The sequence below is a fragment of the Trachypithecus francoisi genome, unplaced genomic scaffold (assembly GCF_009764315.1).
Source record: "Trachypithecus francoisi isolate TF-2019V2 unplaced genomic scaffold, Tfra_2.0 Lachesis_group16, whole genome shotgun sequence".
Classification (NCBI taxonomy): Eukaryota; Metazoa; Chordata; class Mammalia; order Primates; family Cercopithecidae; genus Trachypithecus; species Trachypithecus francoisi.
The window spans coordinates 63,076,535-63,100,171 of record NW_022681461.1 but is presented as its reverse complement, the minus strand read 5'-3'; the positions used below and the strand labels follow the sequence as shown (position 1 = coordinate 63,100,171).

The 23,637-nt window shown below is 49.2% G+C and overlaps 1 protein-coding gene across 1 annotated transcript; it reads left to right on the top strand.

Moving 5' to 3' along the window:
• The first annotated feature begins 3,914 nt into the window (after positions 1 to 3,914).
• On the top strand, positions 3,915 to 21,085 carry LOC117099254 (interleukin-21 receptor-like). The gene is made up of 5 exons (XM_033238709.1): positions 3,915 to 4,953; positions 7,646 to 7,710; positions 11,979 to 12,081; positions 14,941 to 15,140; positions 20,598 to 21,085. The coding sequence occupies exons 2-5, from the start codon at positions 7,662 to 7,664 to the stop codon at positions 21,083 to 21,085; spliced, it is 840 nt and encodes a 279-aa protein (XP_033094600.1). The 5' UTR covers positions 3,915 to 4,953; positions 7,646 to 7,661.
• The last annotated feature ends 2,552 nt before the right edge of the window (positions 21,086 to 23,637 follow it).

Below are 23,637 nucleotides of genomic sequence, written 5' to 3'. Positions count from 1 at the left end.
ATAAAATTGAAGAAACTACTGATAGGCCATGATTTATTTATGTAGTTAATTGTTCCTTATGTTACATATTATTCTTAAGGAGGAATGCCATCCCACTCCTTTCTAGGATTTTCATGTCACTCTCTTACAATTGCATTCTTCCTTCTAAAAATGTTGTCCTTTCACTCTTTCCCTGTTCAAATAAATCCCGTGCTATATGTGACAGCTCAACTGTCATGTAATTTTTGGCAAGAAGATGAGGTTGAATAGGAAAACTCAAGAATAAAGGGACACTGTATTCACCATCATATTGCCAACCTCTGCTCTGGAAAGATGAAGTACATATCTTTAACATATTCTTCCTGATAAGTATATTTTAAAAGGCACTTTTAAAAATTATTATTATACTTTAAGTTCTAGGGTACATGTGCATAACGTGCAGGTTTGTTACATATGTATACTTGTGCCATGTTGGTGTGCTGCACCCATCAACTCGTCATTTACATCAGGTATAACTCCCATGCAATCCCTCCTCCCTCCCCCCTCCCCATGATAGGCCCATGTTTGATGTTCCCCTTCCCAGTCCATGATCTCATTGTTCAGTTGCCACCTATGAGTGAGAACATGTGGTGTTTGGTTTCCTGTTCTTGCAATAGTTTGCTGAGAATAATGGTTTCCAGCTGCATCCATGTCCCTACAAAGAACACAAACTCATCCTTTTTTATGGCTGCATAGTATTCCATGGTGTATATGTGCCACATTTTCTTAATCCAGTCTGTCACTGATGGACATTTGGGTTCATTCCAAGTCTTTGCTATTGTGAATAGTGCTGCAATAAACATACGTGTGCATGTGTCTTTATAGCAGCATGATTTATAATCCTTTGGGTATATCCCCAGTAATGGGATGGCTGGGTCATATGGTACTTCTAGTTCTAGATCCTTGAGGAATCGCCATACTGTTTTCCATAATGGTTGAACTAGTTTACAAACCACCAACAGTGTAAAAGTGCTCCTATTTCTCCACATCCTCTCCAGCACCTGTTGTTTCCTGACTTTTTAATGATTGCCATTCTAACTGGTGTGAGATGGTATCTCATGGTGGTTTTGATTTGCATTTCTCTGATGGCCAGTGATGATGAGCTTTTTTCATGTGTCTATTGGCTGTATGAATGTCTTCTGTTGAGAAATGTCTGTTCATATCCTTTGCCCACTTTTGATGGGGTTGTTTGTTTTTTTCTTGTAAATTTGTTTGAGTTCTTTGTAGGTTCTGGATATTAGCCTTTGTCAGATGAGTAGATTGCAAAATTTTCTCCCATTCTGTAGGTTGCCTGTTCACTCTGATGGTAGTTTCTTTTGCTGTGCAGAAGCTCTTTAGTTTAATCAGATCCCATTTGTCAATTTTGGCTTTTGTTGCTGTTGCTTTTGGTGTTTTAGACATGAAGTCCTTGCCCATGCCTATGTCCTGTATGGTATTACCTAGGTTTTCTTCCAGGGTTTTTATGGTATTAGGTCTAACATTTAAGTCTCTAATCCATCTTGAATTAATTTTCGTATAAGGAGTGAGGAAAGGATCCATTTTCAGCTTTCTACTTATGACTAGTCAATTTTCCCAGCACCATTATTAAATAGGGAATCCTTTCCCCATTTCTTGTTTTGTCATTTGTCAAAGATCAGATGGCTGTAGATGTGTGGTATTATTTCTGAGGACTCTGTTCTGTTCCATTGGTCTATATCTCTGTTTTGGTACCAGTACCATGCTGGTTCGGTTACTGTAGCCTTGTAGTATAGTTTGAAGTCAGGTAGCGTGATGCTTCCAGCTTTGTTCTTTTGACTTAGGATTGTCTTGGTAATGCAGGCTCTTTTTTGGTTCCATATGAACTTTAAAGCAGTTTTTCCAATTCTGTGGAAACTCATTGGTAGCTTGATGGGGATGGCATTGAATCTATAAATAACCTTGGGCAGTATGGCCATTTTCACGATATTGATTCTTCCTATCCATGAGCATGGTATGTTCTTCCATTTGTTTATGTCGTCTTTCATTTCATTGAGCAGTGGTTTGTAGTTCTCCTTGAAGAGATCCTTTACATCCCTTGTAAGTTGGATTCCTAGGTATTTTATTCTCTTTGAAGCAATTGTGAATGGAAGTTCATTCATGATTTGGCTCTCTGTTTGTCTGTTACTGGTGTATAAGAATGCTTGTGATTTTTGCACATTAATTTTGTATCCTGAGACTTTGCTGAAATTTCTTATCAGCTTAAGGAGATTTTGGGCTGAGACAATGGGGTTTTCTAAATATGCAATCATGTCATCTGCAAACAGGGACAATTTGACTTCTTCTTTTCCTAACCGAATACCGTTTGTTTCTTTCTCTTGCCTGATTGCCCTAGCCAGAACTTCCAACACTATGTTGAATAGGAGTGGTGAGAGAGGGCATCCCTGTCTTGTGCCAGTTTTCAGAGGAAATTTTTCTAGTTTTTGCCCATTCAGTATGATATTGGCTGTGGGTGTGTCATAAATAGCTCTTATTATTTTGAGATACGTTCCATCAGTACCGAATTTATTGAGCGTTTTAACATGAAGGGCTGTTGAATTTGTCAAAAGCCTTTTCTGCATCTATGAGATAATCATGTGGTTTTTGTCTTTGGTTCTGTTTATATGCTGGATTACGTTTATTAATTTGCGTATGTTGAACCAGCCTTGCATCCCAGGGATGAAGCCCACTTGATCATGGTGGATAAGCTTTTTGATGTGCTGCTGAATCCGGTTTGCCAGTATTTTATTGAGGATTTTTGCATCGATGTTCATCAGGGATATTGGTCTAAAATTGTCTTTTTTTGTTGTGTCTCTGCAGGCTTGGTATCAGGATGATGTTGGCCTCATAAAATGAGTTAGGGAGGATTCCCTCTTTCTCCATTGATTGGAATAGTTTCAGAAGGAATGGTACCAGCTCCTCCTTGTATCTCCAGTAGAATTCAGCTGTGAATCCATCTGGTCCTGGACTTTTTTTGGTTGGTAGGCTATTAATTATTTACTTTTAAACAGTGTTAAATATCCCTGGATCCCCTAGTGAAAGCGTTAGGCCTTTCATCACTCGCCCTGCTGACGGAGGAAGCAAGACTCTCGATCTGGTGCTATCGTGTCTTAAACACTACTCTCTCTCTCTTTTTTTTTTGGAGACACAGTGTCTTGCTCTGTTGCCCAGGCTGGAGTACAGTGGTGTGATCTCTGCTCACTGTGACCTCTGTCTCCTCCTGAGTTCAAGCAATTCTCCTGTCTCAGCTTCCAGAGTAGCTGGGATTATAGGCACACACCATGACGCCCGGCTAATTTTTGTATTTTTAGTAGAGATGGGGTTTCACCATGTTGTCCAGGCTGGTCTCAAACTCCTGACCTCAAGTGATCCTCCCACCTCGGCCTCCCAAAGTGCTGAGATTACAGGCATGAGCCAGTGTGCCTGGCCTCCCTTTCTTAACTTTAAACAAAGACAAACCACATCTCCAGCTTCTAGGACTCTCAGGCAGGCAGTAGCATCTCACTAAAATTCAGTTACTGCCTTTGTTTCTCTTGTATTTAGTTTTTATGGTTTATTGTATTTAGTTTTATGGTAAGTTAATTGTTTTGTTTACATAACGCTTATATAATATCTCCTATATGCCAGGCACTGTTCTAAATGCTTTATAAATGTTGACTAATGTAATTCTCCCAAGGACCTATGAGGCAGGTACCATGATCGTTGTTATTCCCATGTTACAGATGAGGCCCAGAAAGGTTAAGCAAACTGCCCGAGGCCACAAAACCTGTACGTGGCAGAGGTGGGATTTGAACTGAGACCGGCCAGCTCCATAGTCTGTGTCTTAACCAGCATGGCACATACTCCGTATCTATTTCATGTCAGTTATCTAATGATGGTCATGATATAATATTTTTGAGACATGTTTATTGGAGTAAAAAATAGAAGGCAAGGTAAAGATCAATAGTAAGTGGATAATTAATAGTAGCACCAGTGAAAACCTCAAATGCAGTAGGCCAGTGGCAGGAGTTCTGAACACTCCAGTGTGGCTGCAGGGATACAGCACGTGGACCATGAAAGCTGAGTTGAGAGGATGGGAGGGGAAAGGTGTTGGAGGGGAGGAGTCTGCTCCGGCAGAGGCAGAGACGTGTGACGAAGGCTGGGCTGCCGGGGAGATGATGAGTAATTCAGGGTAGTCAGCCAGTAATGTCAGGAAACCCATGCACTGGTACAGCACTTCACAGTCCATGAAGCACTACCACATCTGCTTTCTCACAGCCTCTTCTTCACTGCCAGGTGCAGTGAGCACTATTGTCCCCATTTCAGAGATGGTCACTGAGTTCAGAGAGTAAAAGAGCCAGAAAAGAGCTACTATTTGCTCCCAAGATCTTCTGGTTTCAAATTCTGAGCTCTTTTCTCTACTCCACTGTGTCAGGGATCTTTGGTGGCAAGCGACAGAAATAGAAATTCAACATGATTGAGCAACATAGGTGGTTTTTGGCTCATGGAAATGAGAAGTCCACAGGGTGGACATCAGATATGGCTGGATCCAGGACCTCACATGATGCCATGGGGACTCCTGATTTGTATTTCTCAGTATGGATGCCATTTTCAAGGAGGCTGTCTCTACGAGGTGACAAAGATGGCTACAAGCTCTCAGAAGATACCAAAAAAAGTGTCAGTTTTCTAGAGTTCTAGAAAAAAAAATCTCAGGACTGCTTTCACTGGCCTTGCCTGGGTTGACATCCATCCCTGATGCAATCACTGTGGTCAGACAGATGGGGTGTTTTGATTGGCCAAGCCTGGGTCAGGAACCCACTTTGTGGAGCATGGGGTGGAGTCAGCCTCAGGCAAACCACTAGAGGCAGCTCAGATGGAGGAGCTCTTTGGGAAGAGATGCCGGGCAGGCAGAAGCAGCAGGTACCTGCTCCGCATCCCTAGGGCTCTGTGATGTAGGCAGAGGTAAGAAATTAAGAGGGATGAGGAGTTTTTTGTTTGTCTGTTTTTGTAAAGACAGGGTCTCACTCATTCATTCAGGCTGCAGTGCAATAGTGCAACCATGGCTCACTGCAGCCTGGACCTCCTGCACTCAAGCGATCCTCATTCCTCAGCCTCCCGAATAGCTGGGACCACAGGTGCGTGCCACCCGGCTAACTTATTTTTACTTCTATTTTTATTTTTGGTAGAGACAAGGTCTTGCTATGTTGGTCAAGCTGGGGATGAGGAACCTTGAATCTGGGCAAAGGAGTTTGCACTCTGTTGTACTGTGGTCAAGATAAAGCCATCAGGGAGTGACAGGGACAGAGCTATGTCAGGACTCGCACTGTGGCTGGGGTGATGGATGTAGACACAATAGTGAGGGGGCAGACCACAGATTCCCCCTCCTGTGATCAGAGGCCACGTCTTCAAAGTGCGATAACGGGACCTCTGCAGGGGTTGGAATTCCACAAGATTCATATTCCTAAAAGCAGGTTGAAACAGCATCTACCCCAACATTATTTTATTTGAGTAGTGATGTTACTGCTTAGGATGATGCTGGAGTTAAATTTTTAAGTGTGCTTATCTATGGAAAATGCATTAAAATATATATTGAAATAAACAACAGTGCACACAGTATACAAATATGGCCAAAATTTTGGAAATGAGATATTTTGGCAACTCTTGGCTGGATCATTCTGAGACCCCTTCCATGTCTGATGCTCTACATTCTCCATCAATTTCAGCTGTTGGTTGAGTGTTTATGTGATGGGGGTCATCCCCGGGGTTTTATGCAAATCACCTCCTTGAATTCTCACAAGAAGCCTGGAAGCAGGCCTTGCTGTTTCCACTTTACAAGGCTCAGAGAGGGCAACGGACTGGCCTGGAGCCACACAGTTGGTTATCTGAACCTCCCTGGCTCCCCAGCCTGTGCCCTGCACCAGGGTTCTTTGGTGACTCTGTGAGGGAGGTCAGAGGGAACTATGGATGGGGCCAGAGGAGGATCTTTGGGAACCCTGGTGCAGAGGAGGAGGGTCTTCCCCTTGTGGAGTCAGGGATAGTGTCTGGAGAAAGCCATGCCTATGACTTGGGTCCTGCATGGGACATCCCTCTTAGGTTTAGCTTCAGCTCCCTTCTTGTCTGTGGGGGCTGGTCTGGGAGGGCTCCTGAGTCTAGATAGGTGGCCCACTGCCCTCCGGTTGGCACTTCCTCAAACAGACACAGAGCTGGTGGGTGCAACAGACAGGTCCCAGGAGGAGCCTGGCATTGCCAGCTTGGTGGGTCATTCCTCTGCCCAAGACAGAAAAGGCCACTCTTCCCGGATAACCTCACTCTGTTCCCCAAAGAGGTTCCTACTCCATCCTGGCCCAAATTAGGAGGTCAAGTTTTCTCTGTTTGGTTGGGCCTGGATTTCCTAGCATGCTCCCCAGTGGGCTAATCTGGGCTTTGTAATGGAGTAAGAAGCCTGATTATTGGGCTAACCTTATCTTAAGTATTCAGCAGGGGTTAACTTTGTGGGTTAACTTTGGATTTATTATTCAGTAAGAAGCCAATTTATTGATGGCTGGGCACAGTGGCTCATGCCTGTAATTCCAGCACTTTGAGAGGCTGAGGCAGGTGTATCACCTGTGGCCAGGAGTTTGAGACCAGCCTGGTCCACATGGCAAAACTCTGTCTCTGCTAAAAATGCGAAAATTAGCCAGGCATGGTGGCGGCCACCTGTATTCCCAGCTACTTGGGAAGCTCAGGCAGGAGAATCGCTTGAACCTGGAAGGTAGAGGTTGCAGTGAGCCGAGATCCGGCCACTGCACTCCAGCCTGGGCAATAGAGTGAGACTTGGTCTAAATAAAAATAAAAATAAAAATTAAAAAGCCAATTTACTGAGCTATCAACATGGATGTTTACAGGAAGGAAGATCCAAAATTGCTCCTCAGCAGATCCCACTTTCCAAACTAGTTTTTTCTTCTTCTCTCCCTTTCTTCTTCTCTTTTTCCCTCCCTCTTTCTTTGTCAGATAGATTAATACATAATTTAATTTCACACACAATGCTACATCAATAGACTCAGCAAGGGCAAAATAGTCAGCAATCTTCTCACTCTTTAAATTCACCTTGTGCTGGGCATGGTGGCTCACACCTGTCATCCCAGCACTTTGAGAGGCCAAGGTAGGAGGATCACGTGAGCCCAGGAGTTTGAGACCAGCCTGGGCAACATAGCAAGATGCCATCCCTATAAAAACGTGTTAAAAATTAGCCAGGTATGGTGGCACGTGCCTTTGGTCCCAGCTACTCGGGAGGCTGATGTAGGAGGATCGCTTGAGCCCAGGAGGTCGAGGCTGCAGTGAGCCGTGATTGTGCCATTGCACTCCAGCCTAGGCAGCAGAACACGACCCCATCTCTAAAAATATTAAAATAAAATAGTAAAACAAATTCACTTTGCATTTGTGATGTGATGTGGGGGCAGGAAGAAGGTGGGAGAAGGAATTCTCAGGGTGAATCTGCCATTTCTAAGAGGTGGGAGTTCTTGGGGTCATCCACAGGCTCCACAGGATCTTGCTTTTTTCTTAAGACAGTTCCAAGAATTGAGGGCAAGTCTGCCTGAGAAGAGATAGGATGAGGGGGAGGCTGGGGGAGCCCTGAGCCCCGCCCGGTTCACCCTCCGCTGTGCATCTCTTGCAGGCCTGTAGGAGTCAGCATGCTGCGTGGCTGGGCCGTCCCCTTGCTCCTGCTGCTGCTCCAGGGAGGTAAGTGGCTGCCCGTGGTCTGCGGGTGGGGAGGGCCCCCATCACAGAGCTGAGCTAGGGCCAGGCTGGCTTTGAGGGCTCAAAAACACCGCTAGAGTCCACAGATTCAGAACAGATGGCATCCGTGCCCTTGAGGCTGACACGAGTCCAGTAGCCGGCTCTCCACTAACCAGAATCCATCCACCAAAGAGCTCCACGAACCAGAAGCAGTAGACATGAGTCTCACGTGGCCCAGCCTGCGGGCTTATGTCTTCGGGTGTCACTGAGGGGATGAGAGGCTTCATCCTTCATTTCCCCTGACCTCTGCCTTGGCTGGCTCTCAACTCTCTGAGTGAGGAAGTTCTGCCTTCCATCTAACCTCGGTTTCTCCTTTTGTAATGACTCTCCTTGGAAATGTTTTTCAACAATTGCTGCGCCGGGTGTGGTGGCTCACACCGGGAATCCCAGCCCTTCGGGAGGCTGAGGAGGGTAGTCGTTTGAACTCAGGATCTTAAGACCAGCCTGGGCAACATGGGTGAAGCCCTGTCTCTACAAAAGAAAAAAAAAAATTAGTCGGGCATAGGAGCGCATGCTTGTAGTCTCAGCTTCTTGGGGGGCTGAGGCGGGAGGATTGCTTGAACCTGGGAGGTGGAGGTTGCAGTGAGTCAAGGTGACAACTCTACTCCAGCCTGGGCAACAGAGCAAGACCCTGCCTCAAAACAACAACCACAACAACAACAATAAACAAACAAAAAAATCACTGGATTCTTAGCAGGCACTGGTGGTCCCTGGGCTGGGGACAGGAGGAAGAGCCAAAAGGAGACCGAATCTTGGTAGGCAGCCTGCGGAGGACCAGATACTGTGGTTAGAGGGGGCGATGTTAGAAAGCAGAGCTGGGAAGGCCAGGAGTCTGACTGAGAGGACACTGCTGAGAACTGAGAGATCCTGGAGGGCTTCCGGGAGGAGGGGGCCATGAGGAGGCAGGATCCAGCACAGACTTGTGTGGAGGCCGGCCTAGGGGCAGGGGAGGAACTCAACGGCTGCTCTGCTGACTCATGGGCATTTTTCTCTGGTTTTTACCAGAATACCCAGGACCTCAAATAGCTCCTTCAGGAAACAGATGTCGAGCTTTGATTTTCCCTTTCTGAGTGGCAAGCATCGCCGTCTTGGTTCTAAAAAGCCTTTGGGTCACCCATCATGGCTCCACATCTGGTGGGTGCAGATAACAAGCCCTGGCTGCATGCAAAGCTCGGAGCGTCATCCCATTCCACTGTCCCAACAGTCCGGCAAGGCCCATGTTGTAATGACGCTCAGTTTTTTGGTTGAGGAGGCTCAGAGAGGCTAAGAGACAGGTGCGTGGCCACAACACGGGGCAGAGGCGGAGCTGGGATCAATTTGTTCTTGGAGTCTGTCTTAGTCCGTCTGTGCTGCTGTGACTGAATACGTGAGACTGGGTAATTTATAAATTATGGACATTTATTGCTCATAGTTCTGGAGGCTGGGAAGTCCAAGATCAAGGCACCAGCAGCACCTTTGCTTCCGGTGAGGCCCACCTTTATTATTATTTTTTTTGTGTGTGTGGAGACTGAGTCTTGCTTTCTCACCCAGGCTGGAGTACAATGGTGTAATCTTGGCTCACTGCAACCTCTGCCTCCCGGGTTCAAGCAATGCTTATGCCTCAGCCTCCGAGTAGCTGGGATTACAGGCACATGCCATGGCTAATTTTTGTATTTTTAGTAAAGATGGGGTTTCACCATGTTGGCCAGGCTGGTCTTTAACTCTTGACCTCAAATGATCCACCCACATCTGCCTCCCAAAGTGCTGGGATTATAGGCATGAGCCACTGCACCCGGCCCCCATCTTTGCCTTTAAGATTCCACCTTGAATGCTGCAACCCCCAGAGAGGACACACGCTGCATCCTCATGTGGCAGAAGTGCAAAAAGGGACTGAATGTTGGGTTCCTCCAGCCCTCTTATAGGATCAATAATTCATTCAGGGGGGTCTGCCCCCGTGACTTAATCATCTCCTAGAGTCCCCATCTTTTAATACGATCACATTGGCAACTGAGTTTCAGCATATGAATGTTGGGGGTGGACACAGACGTTCAAACCATAGCATGGTTTTCACCACTCTGTGCTGCTGTCTGTTGAGTGATAGCCGTGTGCGGGCAGCGTGCAGGCACAGGCACCATCTCATCTCAACACCTCAACAGCCTCTAGGGCAAGCAGTATCTCTGGCTTACCCATGGGGAGGAGAAGCAGTTTTGACTCACGTGTTTACAGTCACAGAGCTGGGGACAGCACAGTCACTTTGTGCGTCTCTCACTGCCTCCTGCACGCTTTCATAACCCCAGACATGGGATGGCCCTGGGGCTCTCTGCCCTGTGGCTGGGGTACTGACTGGGCACTTTCTCACCCTCCCATCCCTGGTGCCACCTCCATGCCATTCGGTGGCTGCTGTTGCCTCCCCAAGTTTGGAGACAAACCCTGTCCCTTGGTAGCTTTGAACCTGACTAGGAATGGCAGCTCCTCTCCAAATTCCTAGCTCCCTGAGAAAGAACCATAAGGGTACAGACTCAGAGATGACACAGCTACTTAGAGGCTCTGTGTTGAGGTTTTGCCAAAATCAGTCCTGTTTTCTCCATCAAGTGCTGGAACTAGCTCCTTTGCACCCCGCTGACAGGTCCTGTGTGTCTCCCTGAGGAAAGCACCCTCTAGAGCAAGATTTATTTCCATGACTCAGACCCCTTGGTAGCCACTGCCTGGAGAGCTGTGTTGAGAAGCATTCTGAGGTCACGCCTAGGGGAGAGAGTGCTGTGATCCATTAGCAATGTCTGCCATGGGTGCAGCTATGAAAAACTAGCACAGACTAGGTTTTTCCTTCCCTGGGTGAGTGTCTCAGCAGCGCAGACCAACAGAGATGAGAGACGTGGTCTAGTCTTGGAGCCTCAGTGTTCTCACCTCTACAGTGGACTAAAGGATATTTCCAGACAGTATTCTTGGCTCCGAATATAGGTTCTGTCCTAGACTGAGACCCAAGAAGGGAACCTACCACCACCATCACCTCATGTGTCTTCATTAGTCAAGGGAAAATAGGAAAAAGCCACCGAAAATGAACCCAATTATAAAGGGGAACAAGGTCAGGCATAACGGCTCAATCTTATAATCCCAGCACTTTGGGAGACCGAGGCAGGTGGATCGTGTGAGCTCCGGAGATTGAGGCCAGCCTGGGCAACATGGTGAAACCCTGTCTCTACGAAAACACAAAAATTATCCAGGCATGGTGTCGCACAACGGTAGTCTCAGCTACTCAGGAAGCTGAAGTGGGAGGATTGCTTGAGCCCAGGAGGTGGAGGCTGCTGTGAGCTGAGATCACACCACTGCACTACAGTCTGGGCAACAGAGCAAGAGATTCTATCTCAAAAAAAGAGATGGGCAGTACAAGTTTCTAGTAAATAGCAGCAAAAAATAGTGGAAATGGCACTCAAATATACAAAACAAAACTACAAATTATTCCATTGATTTTGTCCAACATTTAACAAAATTTGGATGATGATCGCACCTCTGTTTTGGAACACAGTGAAACAATTAATGTTTGGGGAGCAGGATGGAAAGGTGTTAAATCTTCCAACAAAATTGCCTCATAGGGCAATACCTTGATGACTTCTTGTTGGCGGTGGCGGTGGCATTTTTGGCTGCAAGAGTGTCCAAAAGTGTCCGAGGGCTTCTTAATTCTCTCACGGTTTCCAACTCCTTGAAGCACCTTCCCGAATCTCTGAGAGTGCGTGTCCTCTGGAGCCAAATTCTGTAGAGCCAAGGTCTCTTCCTTTCAGGGTTTTGGGACATTTTCAGCACAGCTGTCCTTGACTCCATGAGGTCCTGACCCTCTTGGGGTATGTGGGTGTGTGCTAGCTGGGTTCCTACCACATCTGGGGCATTTAAGATATTGCCATTCTGAATGGGAGCTTGGCCAGGAGGGACACAGACCTGGTGGCCAGGCGCAGGGCTCTGGAGGAGGGTGCTGAGCTGGGACCAGGTAGTTTTATATTATTTGCCATCATGAGTGTCCTGTCTTCATAGCCAGCCTTGAAACACTGGTGCTCAAACAAGGAATTCCCAGGTAGTGAGGCCCCCTGGGCGCCAGGGTTATATCTTAGCAGCTCCTGAGTCCTCATATTTGTCCCGGCCTGGGGACCCCTGCACCCACTCTTCCTCTAGCCTTCGAGGGGGTGGAGAGGAAGCTCTGTAGTCCCCACCCACCAAGGCCTCTCTCCCACCTGACCCTCCAGGCTGGGGCTGCCCCGACCTCGTCTGCTACACCGATTACCTCCAGACGGTCATCTGCATCCTGGAGATGTGGAACCTCCACCCCAGCACGCTCACCCTTACCTGGTAAGTGGCCGGGCCTCGCCAGTCCCTGGGGATGCAACTCACAGTGCCTGCTCAGTGATTCCTCCAGGAGGACGCTATGCACTGAGGACCACTGTGCCTGCCTTTCAGACAACTACTCAGGGCTCACAGGACTTGAAAAGTCAGGAGCCCGCAGGGTTGGTCTATCCACCAGCTTCAAAGGCTACTATCTCGCCCACACAGGTCGGCCATGGTTTTGAGACTCCGGGATGGCCGGTCTCCCGCATGATTTTTCAAGCACTTAGTAGGTGCCAGGCCCCCAGCTACATGCTTCTCATGAATGGTCACTCCCAACCCTCACAACGATTAGTCCCATTTTACAGATGAGGACATTGAGGTTCAGAGAGGTTAAGCAACTTGCCCAAGGTCACAGAGCCTGTGAATGCTGGAGCTGGGATTCAAATTCAGACTTTCCAACTCCAAAGTCCATGGGTCCATTTTATACCCTATGCAGCTCAGTATAAAGAAGAGCTTCCGTTATCCATCAGCTCATTCATTCATTCAAAACCATTTACAGGCGAGGTTCAGTGGCTCACGCTTCTAACCCCAGCACTTTGGGAGGCCAAGGAAGGAGGATAACTTGAGCCCAGGAGTTTGAGACCAGCCTGGGCAACATCACAAAACCCTGTCTGTACAAAAAATAAATCAGTCAGGCGTGGTGGCACAATTGTGTAGTCCCAGCTACTTGAGAGTCTAAGGCAGGAGGACCAAGCTCAGGAGTTCGAGGCTGCAGTGAGCTATGATCATGCCACTGCACTCCAGCCTGGACAACAGAGCAAGATCCCATCTCACAAAACAAAACAAAACAAAACATGTGTGAAGTTCCTGCCAGACACTGTAGCAGGCACTGGGGATTCAGCAGAGCGAGACTGACGGGGCCCCAGATAGATGCCTTGGAACTGACATGCCACAGTGGGGCGGTGGCTGGGGGAGACAGACGCACAAAACAACCAACAAGATGCTTTCTCTTTTTTCTTTTCTTTTCTTTCTTTTTTTTTTTTTTTTTGAGACAGGGTCTTGCTCTGTTGCCCAGGCTGGAGTACAGTGGTGTGATCAGAACTCACTGTAGCCTCGACCTCCTGGGCTTAAGCGATCCTTCCACCTAAGCCTCCCGAGTAGCTGGGACTACAGGCATGCATCATCACACCCGGATAATTTTTGTAGTTTTTGTAAAGACAGGGTTTTGCCATATTACCTAGGCTGGATTCAAACTCCTGGGCTCAAGCAATCTGCCCACCTCAGCCTCCCAAAGTGCTGGGATTACAGGTGTGAGCCACCATGCCAGGCCCAAACAGGATACTTTCTTTTTTTTTTGGAGACAGAGTCTCACTCTGTTGCCCAGGCTGGAGTGCAGTGGCGTGATCTCGGCTCACTGCAACCTCCACCTCCTGGGTTCAAGCAATTCTCCTGCCTCAGCTTCCCAAGTAGCTGGGATTGCACCCAGGTGTGCACCACTATGCCCGGCTAATTTTTGTATTTTAAGTAGAGACAGGGTTTAGTCAGGTTAGCCTGGCTGGTCTCGAACTCCTGGTCTCAAGTGATCCGCCCACCTCAGCCTCCCAAAGTGTTGGGATTACAGGAATGAGCCACCGTGTTCTGCCCTAAACAGGATACTTCCTAATAACACTGGGTGCTATAGGATACTGGGCCTCAGGTAGAGGGACCACAACTTCTAGTGAGAAGGAGGCAGCCAGGGAGCTGGGCAGACTGCAAGGGCCCTGTGGGAGAAGAGCTGGTGAGTTTGAGGAATAGCGAGGAGGTCAGTGTGGCTGGAGTGGAGTGAGGCAGGGTGAGGGGGATAACGAGCAAGTTCAGGCTGGGAGGCCTGGAGAGCATTTATTCAGCAAGAACTTCTATTCCAGCAAATTTAGCAGAGAACTCAGTCCACACATCCCTATTGGGCCTAGAGAGTAGTCATGTTCAGAACCTGAACGTCTAGGTAGGGAAATTAATATCTGATAAACTCCTATATGTACTTCAAAACCCATCATTTTTGTCTGGTGGGAGTTAAAAAGTCACAACATTTTCCCTAACCCCATCCCACCAGCTTTCCCAGAAGTCCACCCAGAGGAGGAGATGAGGTTCATTTAGCTCTTCTCCTGGCCCTCAGCACAGGCTCTTATTAGGTATTCAGTGGATTTTGGGACTGGGTGAGGTGCCTCAGTACTGTAATCCCAGCACTTTGGGAGGCCGAGGCGAGTGGGTCACTTAAGCCCAGGAGTTCGAGACCAGCCTAAGCAACATGATGGGTCCCCATCTCTACAAAAAGTACAAAAAGTTAGCTGGGCATGGTGGTGCATGCATGTAGTCCCAGCTACTCAGGAGGTTGAGGTGGGAGGATCAGCTGAGCCTGGGAAGGTCAAGGCTGCAGTGAGCCGTGATCACACTACTACACTCCAGCCTGGGGGACAGAGTGACCTTGTCTCAAAAAAGTGGATGTTGGACAGAAAGGAGAGAAGGAAACCCAAAATACCTAGTGCCTTTCCTGTAGGACAGCCATCTGGTTGTTTGGACCGACAGGGACAGATTTAGGCTTGGTCCAAGCAAGAATGGCCCAAATTTCCAAAATTGAGAGCTGCTGCCCTAAATGAGGTAGTGAGTTCCTGGTCTCCGGGAGGTGTGCAAGCTGAGCCCGGATACAGTTCACTGGGGAATGCTGCAGGGGAGGTGATATCTTCCCTGGGAAAAGGTTGGTTGGACCAGGTGACCACCCCCCAGCCCTGCCTCAAATCCCTCCCAGCCCTGAGAGTCTGGGTTTCTGCCCTGGCCCTGAGCACGGAGCCCGCCACCATCCACCCTGCCCCTGGCTTCCAGCCATGACTGGCTGCTTTGTCCTTGAAGGCAAGACCAGTATGGAGAGCTGAAGAACGAGGCCACCTCCTGCAGCCTCCACAGGTCGGCCCACAATGCCACGCGCGCCACCTACACCTGCCACATGGATGTATTCCACTTCATGGCCGATGACATTTTCAGTGTCAACATCACAGACCACTCTGGCAACTACTCCCAGGAGTGTGGCAGCTTTCTCCTGGCTGAGAGCAGTGAGTATCCTGGGACCCCAGGCTTAGGGTGGTGCTCAGTCTTAGCTCACTATGGCCCCGATCTCTTCAGACTCAGGTGATCCTCCCACCTCAGCCTCCCGTGTAGCTGGGACAACAAGTGTATGCCACTATGCCCAGATAATTTTTTTAGTAGGGATGGGGGTCTTGCCATGTTGCCCAGGCCAGTCTTGAATTCCTGGGCTCAAGTGATCCACCCGCCTTGGCCTCCCAAAGTGCTAGGATTATAGGTAGGGACTGGGCCCCCTACTCCCCGCCCTCTGGGCCAGCTCCAGCTTCCACCAGATCTGACCTGGCCTATGTCCTCACCACACCTTAGAGTTCTATTTTGAGTTGCGCTATTTTTTACTAATGTGTGAAAGGTTGATATTAGGTTTGAGAGGTATGGAAGGAGCTAGGCTGGGACCTGGGACTTCTGGGTTCACGTTCCGGCTCAGCTCTGCCCATCTGTGTGACCATGGATGAGGCACACCTACCTCTGGGACAGCTTCCCTGTTTGTAGAGCAAATGTCTTTTTAACCCTGACTCTCTGGGATCCCGACTCCATAATGAGGTGAATGGAGGACACTGAGTCGCAAAAAGTTTTTTCCTCTTCATAAGCTCCAGGGAGGCCTGGAATTTCCCTCCAGGCTGGAGGTAGAAGGGCGTCCCAGGGGCAGGGGGGCCTGGTGGGTGGGAGCAGTTTTATCTGTGAGTTCAGAATTAGGTCAGGTGGCAGGGCAAGGTGGTTCACACCTGTAATTCCAACACTTTGGGAGGCTGAGGCAGGAGGATTGCTTGAACCTGGGTCTTCGAGACCAGCCTGGGCAATATAGCGAGACCTCATCTCAAAACACAAAACAAGAACCAGGGCAGGGGCCAGGTGCGGTGGCTCCCACCTGTAATCTCAACACTTTGGGAGGCCGAGGCAGGTGGATCATTTGAGGTCAGGAGTTCAAGACCAGCCTGGGCAACATGGTGAAACCCCATCTCTATTACAAATACAAAAAAATTAGCCAGGCATGGTGCCGCATGCCTGTAATCCCAGCTACTTGGGAGGCTGAGGCAGGAGAATTGTTTGAACCTGGGAGACGGAGGTTAAAATGAGCCAGGATCACCCCACTGCACTCCAGCCTGGGTGACAGAGCGAGACTCCGTCTCAAACAAAACAAAACAGAACTAGTGCAGACCATGGAAGGACCTGGGAGGTGGCTTTGGCATGGTGTGTGTGTGTGTGTACCCAAAGCGGCCCCAGAGGCAAACACAGCCTGCAAAGGGAGCCTGCTCTCGGGAAGGCCCTGCCTGCGAGCTCGGAAGTTTCTGCCCCTAGATTCCCAGCAGAGGCGCCGGGGTATAAGAGGTGTCTGTGTTTCACACTCTGGGGGCCCAGGTTTGCACCACTTTGCTGAGGGGGTGTCACACCACAGAGGGCGAGAGTGAAGCTTCACACACTCCCAGGCGCAGGCACACTCACGCGCATTCCCAGGGTCCCAGACTCATTCACTCACAGACCCATAGATGTGCCCTCAAACTCACAGATGTCTCCCCAGCCCCAGCCTGCAGGGCGTGGACACAGAGGCCCACATTGTGTCTCTCTCTTGCTCTCTCTCTCTCACATACACACTCACACATACGTACACACACACGCACACACACACACACATGCATACACATACACATACACACTCACACATACACTCTCACATCACTCGCACATGGGCATACACACACTCACACATGTACTCTGTCACACTCACATGCACACACACATGCACTCACACACGTGTGCACACATGCACACACACACTCTCACATACTCATACACTCACATCACACACGGGCACACACATATGCACATACTCACACACATGCACTCTCTCACACACATGCACACTGCTATGCACATGCATTCTCACACACATGCCCTTTCTCACACACATATGCACACACACATGCACAGACTCACACACACATCATGGGCACACACATGCACACACTCACACACATGCAGTCACACACACAGGCACACACACTCTCACACACACTCTCTCACAGCCACACGGATCTGGGATCCAGGACACAAGGTTCTCTGCACACGCGTGCACCATCTGGAGCAGGGGCCCCTCCAGGCTGAGTGAACTGAGGCAGGCAGCAGCCCCACTGCCCAGGCCACCCCACACCCCTCACCCCACAGCTTCTCAGAAACAGAGGAGAGCTCAGGGCAGAGAAGGGGCCCCTCCTTGCCACTTCTCTTGCAGCGTGAATCCAAGCATTTCTCTCTGGCATGCTCTGTCTCCCTGCCATGATCTGCAGCTAGCCTGGGCCCAGCTGGGGCAGGAAGTGATTTTCTAACCACCTCCTGCCCAGGGTCCCTTCCTGCTCCTGGGTCCTGGGCCTCGCTGGGCTGAGCAGCCCCCCTTCACGACCCCCAGGCTCTGCAAACATCTCCCGAGTACCCATGGGGCAGTTCTCAGTACGCTGGTGTCTTCTGGGACTGATCCTTACCCAGGCCACACAGGGACGCCCAGAGCCGGCCTCCACCTGCCCCGGGGAGGACAAAAGAGGGGTTAGAAACGATTTCAGTCAAAAACATCCCATCGCTGGAACAGCAACAGCAGCAACCCAGTGTTCACCGTGGCATTCTGTAAAATGCGCACCTCTGTCACCTCAGGGCGCAGTGGGAGCCCTCAGTGCGGTTTTCAGGATCACAGGCTCCTTTCTGGAGGCCTTGAAAGGTTCATTTGTTAATTTGACAAATACATATGTGTATATATATATGTGCGTGTGTGTGTGTGTATGTATATATATATCTATAGAGAGAGAGAGCACGCCAGGGTGTAGCTCTGTCCCCCAGGCTGGGGTGCAGTGGCACAATCACAGCTCATTGCAGCCTAGAACTCCTGGGCTCTAGCGATCCTCCCACTTCAGCCTCCTGAGTAGCTGGGACTACAGGTGCATATCACCATCCCGGCTAATTTTTAAATTTTTTGTAAAGCTGGGATCTTGCTGTGCTGTCCAGGCTTGTCTTGAACCCCTAGCCTCAAGCAATCCTCCCACCTCAACCTCCCAAAGTGCTGAGATTTTTGGCATGAGCTACCTTGCCCAGCCTAATTTGCCAAATATGTATTGAGGGCCTATTTTGCCCCAGGCTGTGTTCCAGGAGCTGTGTGCACAGATTGAACCTGGAGGACAAAACCTCCGCCCCAAGGAGCTAAGAGCCCAGCGAGAGAGGCACATGGTAAACAAAATCACAGGGTGAGAGGTGCAGAGTGCTAGATGGTGGCAGATTGAAAGTGGAGAAGGTGGCTGGGTGTGGTGGCTCACTTTGGGAGGTTGAGGTGGGTGGATCACTTGAGGTCAGAAGATCAAGACCAGTCTGGCCAACATGGGGAAACTCCTTCTCTACTAAAAATACAAAAATTAGCCAGGCGTGGTGATGCGCAGCTACTTGGGAGGCTGAGGCTGTGGAATTGCTTGAGCTCGGGAGGCGGATGTTGCAGTGAGCCAAGATCATGCCACTGCACTCCAGCCTGGGTGACAGAGAGAGACTCTGTCTCAAAAAAAAAAAAGAAAGAAAGAAAGAAGAGAAAAAAAGAAGGGAGGAAGGGAGGGAGGGAGAGAGGGAAGAAGGAAGGAAGGAAGGAAGGAAGGAAGGAAGGAAATAAAAAAAGAAGAGAAAGTGGAGAAGGTGAGGGCAGAGGCCTGCAACTCCTCTCTGACTCTAATAGACACTTGCCACTTAGTTCCTCTGAAGTTACCGCCTCCTGCTAAATAGCTTCATCCCTTTGAACAAGCCCCATGATACGGGAACTAGGCCCATTTTACAAGAGAGGAATTTGAGGCCCTTGACATATTGTGTTCTGCTCAAGTTCATGAAATGTCCTTCGAATGGAGCAAAAACAGAATGCTGGCTTTGACGTTCACCTGGAGGCCGCCCATGAAAGCTTGCTGTTATGGCTCAGAGCTCTGCTCTTGCACTTGCTGGGAGATGCTGAAAGATGGGGACCATCAGATTGACCTCCCAGGGCCACTGTGGGGTGTCAAACTGCCCAGAGCAGGGCAGCCAGGCAGGCTCTGAGTAAATGGCAGCCCTCACCATTAGCATTCATGCTAAGAAGAGTCTTCAACTGCCTGAAGTAGCTGGGGTTGAAAGAAAATGATACCATCATTTAGAACAGAAATGGAAAAGGAATGGTATTGCCAGGACGCTGCTGAGAATATTTTTGGATGGGTTGCTAACTTTAAAACTTAAGATAGGCCAGGTGCAGTGGCTTGTACCTGCAATCCCAGGATTTTGGGAGGCTGAGGTGGGAGGATCACTTGAGGCCAGGAGTTTGCAACCAGCCTGGGCAAACATAGTGAGACCTCGTTTCTACAAAATAGACAAATAATTAACCAGGGGTGGTAGCACCCACCTGTAGTACCAGATACTTGGGAGGCTGAGGTGGGAGGATGGCTTGAGCCCAGGAGGTTGAGGCTACAGGTGAGCTATGATTGCACCACTGCACTCCAGCTTGGGCAACACAGTAAGATCCTATCTCTAGGGGGAAAAAACCCTTGGAGATTTCACACGATAATTCCAGGGGTCTCCCGTTTCTCATTCTGCACCTCATATTGAAACTTGCCCTTCAGTTCATAGAAAGCAGGGTTTCAGATTTCATGTGTGTGTGCATGTGTGTGTGTGCATGCACGTGTGTGTGCATGTGCGTGTGTGTGTGCATGCACATGTGTGTGCGTGTGTGTTGCAAGTGTGGGCATGCGTGTGGGTGTGCATGTGCATGTGTGTTTCCCTAGAAAACTTAGAAAAGCTGACCACCCTGTGCTGCTAGAGCCATTCACTTTTAACTCTTATTTCTTTTTTCTTTCTTTCTTTCTTTCTTTTTTTTTTTTTGAGACAGAGTCTCTCTGTGTAGCCCAGGCTAGAGTGCAGTGGCGTGATCTTGGCTCACTGCAAGCTCCGCCTCCCAGGTTCACACCATTCTCCTGCCTCAGCCTCCTGAGCAACTGGGACTATAGGCGCCTGCCACCATGCCTGGCTAATTTTTGTATTTTCAGTAGAGATGGGCTGTCACCGTGTTAGCCAGGATGGTCTTGATCTCCTGACCTTGTGATATACCCACCTCGGCCTCCCAAAGTGCTGGGATTACAGGCATGAGCCACCGCGCCTGGCCCGACTCTTTTATTTCTTCACAGTCCCTAAACCTGCTTCATCCCTCTCTGTGACCTGCCCGCCCCTGAGTTTGCAACCCTAATCTCTCAGGTCCCAGATGGATAAACTGAAGCCCAGAGTCGGTAGTACTTTGCCCAAAGTCACTCAGGGTTGTTTGTCTTCATCTCATCCATGATGGGTGAGGCACCGTGGCCGGGGTGGGGGCAGGCAGGGCTTCTTCCCATCATCAAATCCTTTTCACCTACAGCAAAATCTCACCCCATTTTCTTTTCCTGGGTTTTCCCACCAAGTCAAGCCGGCTCCCCCTTTCAATGTGACTGTGACCTTCTCAGGACAGTATAGTATCTCCTGGCGCTCAGATTACGAAGACCCTGCCTTCTGCATGCTGAAGGGCAAGCTTCAGTGTGAGCTGCAGTACAGAAACCGGGGAGACCCCTGCGCTGTGGTGAGGAATGTGGGGATCAGTGCAGCTTTGTGGGAGGGGAGGGGAGAGGAGGGAGTGCAAGGGCATCCGGGTGGGAGAGACGGGCGAGTATCATCATTCATGGCCAAGACCAGAGACCAAGGGTGCGAGCATTCCCTTACAGCCGTCCCTCCTCCTCCCCTCACTTCTCCCCAAAGTAGGAGACCCCTGAATAATCTGTCCTCCCCAAACCTGTCTCCTCGGCTGTCAGCATGCCAAAGACATTGTCCCTTCCCCAGACTCCACCCCAGGTCTAGTGTAATCACAGAAGAAGTTTCAGAAACGGGGCAATCTGGAAGCTTCCCAATTGCTTAGAATGGCCGTAGTTGGAGAGTTCCAGAAGTATCAATGATTAAGAAAGTCCAGCCGGGCGCGGTGGCTCAAGCCTGTAATCCCAGCACTTTGGGAGGCCGAGACGGGTGGATCACGAGGTCAGGAGATCGAGACCATCCTGGCTAACACGGTGAAACCCCGTCTCTACTAAAAATACAAAAACTAGCCGGGAGAGGTGGCGGGCGCCTGTAGTCCCAGCTACTCGGGAGGCTGAGGCAGGAGAATGGCGTAAACCCGGGAGGCGGAGCTTGCAGTGAGCTGAGATCCGGCCACTGCACTTCAGCCCTGGCGACAGAGCGAGACTCCGTCTCAAAAAAAAAAAAAAAAAAAAAAGAAAGTCCAGCCAGGTGCAGCGGCTCACGCCTGTAATCCCAGCAATTTGGAAGGCTGAGGCGGGTGGATCTCTTGAGGTCAGGAGTTTGAGACCAGCCTGGGCAACATGGTGAAACTCCATTTCTACTAAAAATACAAAAATTAGCCAGGCATGGTGACATGTACCTGTAACCCCAGCTATTCTGGAGGCTTAGGCAGGAGAATCGCTTGAATCCAGGAGGTGGAGGTTGCAGTGAGCTGGGATCACGCCACTGCACTCTAGCTGGGCAACAGAGCGAGACTCGATCTCAAAAAAAAAAAAAAAAAAGTCCAGTGTAGAGGGCTGATTGTTTCAAACATGAAGGCTTTGAGAGATGTCCTTCCAGCCCATTATTTAGAATAGTCACAGGTGAGACCCTGTCTCTACAAAATAAAAATAGTAAAAATGATAGAACAGTCACAGCTGAAGAGTCCTAGAATTGTCCATCCTTTGGAATGGCCCCAGCTGGAGATGGCCATGAGTGCCATACTTTAGAAAGTCCCCAGTGGAAGACTTCCAAAGGTATCCATTGCTAAGATGTCTGTAGTTAAAGAGTTTCAGAAACGCCCACTATTGGGAATGTCAGTATGTCAACTCTTGGAATTCTTCAACAGTTGAAGACATTCTCAACTGATGTACTGAGACTTATATCAATATATCAGTTGAGAATGTCATCAACTGTTGAAGAATTCCAAAAGTATGCATTGCCTGGAATGCCGTCAGACCATTACCACTCCTGAGGTATGCCCAGTCCTGCAGGGAGAGTCCACTGCCAGGACTGTGAGTGGCTGAATTGGATCAAAGAGAAATCAAACAGAGCGTCCTATCACATGCAAGGGCCAGGCAGTGCTGGCACGTCTGTGCTCCCCATGCCCGAGTCCAGCTACTCAGGCATAGGCTTGATTCTTGTGGGAAGAGAAAAGACACTCAGCCCCTTTGATGGAAGCTGGGAAAAGAGGTGGCTCTGCTGGAGGCAGGGGCTGGCCTGGTTTAACCCTGACCTGGTGCATCCTTTCCTTATACTGGTAGAGTCCTAGGAGAAAGCTGATCTCAGTGGACTCAAGAAGTGTCTCCCTCCTCCCCCTGGAGTTCCGCAAAGACTCAAGCTATGAGCTGCAGGTGCGGGCAGGGCCTACGCTGGGCTATGAGCTGCCTGGGCCTGTCATAGGTGTGCCTTCCCTCTGCTGTTTCAAGGTTATTTCAGAGTCCGGGGAGACCTCTGGCATTAGCTGAAGGGGAGTCCCTCATTACAGGGATCAGCCCTTCCTTTCTTCAGGAGTTTGGCAGAGCTCCTTTGGCCCCAGGCTCTTAGGAGCCAGGTCTGGAGATGACTTCCCCTCAGTGGCTCCCATTCCCTCTTCATGCTCAGAGATCAGTCCAGTGGCTTGATCTGGGACCTGTAATGAACACTGCCAGCCTTAGGCTTAGAGTGTATTTTTCCTTCTCTAGGTCTGTCTGAGATACCCAGGTACAAATGGTCCTTGTAGGGAACAGATCATACTTGAGGTGGTCGTTAGGGATGTCTTCAGATTCAGGGACATTTTCTAGAGCCTGGCATCTGATAGTCACACAGACTAGACATGGCTGGATATCAGAGATTCAGGACTGATATTTCATTGTTGGCCTGACTGCTTCCCTCTGCTTCCAACAACTCCAACTCGGAGGGAGACTTTCGCAGGGCTCTGAAGATTGTACCACAGACTAATTTTTAAAAATGTGATGAAAGCTGTGAAACCGGCTCTTCAGCATAACAAATATTTACACATTTTGTATGTGTTATCAGGGAGTTTATGGAGCCACTGAAGTGCTTCCATAGGGTCTGTGGACCCTAGTTTAAGAATCTCAAGAGAAAGGATTCATCACCTTGCACCTGGGATGTACAGGAGGGGTCTCAGGTCACTGTGGAGGACTAGGCGCCCACCACCATGCCTGGCTCAGTTTTGTGTTTTTAATAGAGATTAAGTTTTACCATGTTGGTCAAGCTGGTCTCAAACTCCTGAGCTCAAGTGATCTTCCCACCTCGGCTTCCCAAAGTGCTGGGATTACAGGCGTGAGCCATTGCGCCAGTCTTTTTCTTTTTTTAAAAAATATTTTACCAACCAAGAAAAAGCATTGTAGTTCTGGCACAAGTTGAAAGCTGACACAACCCATAGGCCGGGCGCGGTGGCTCAAGCCTGTAATC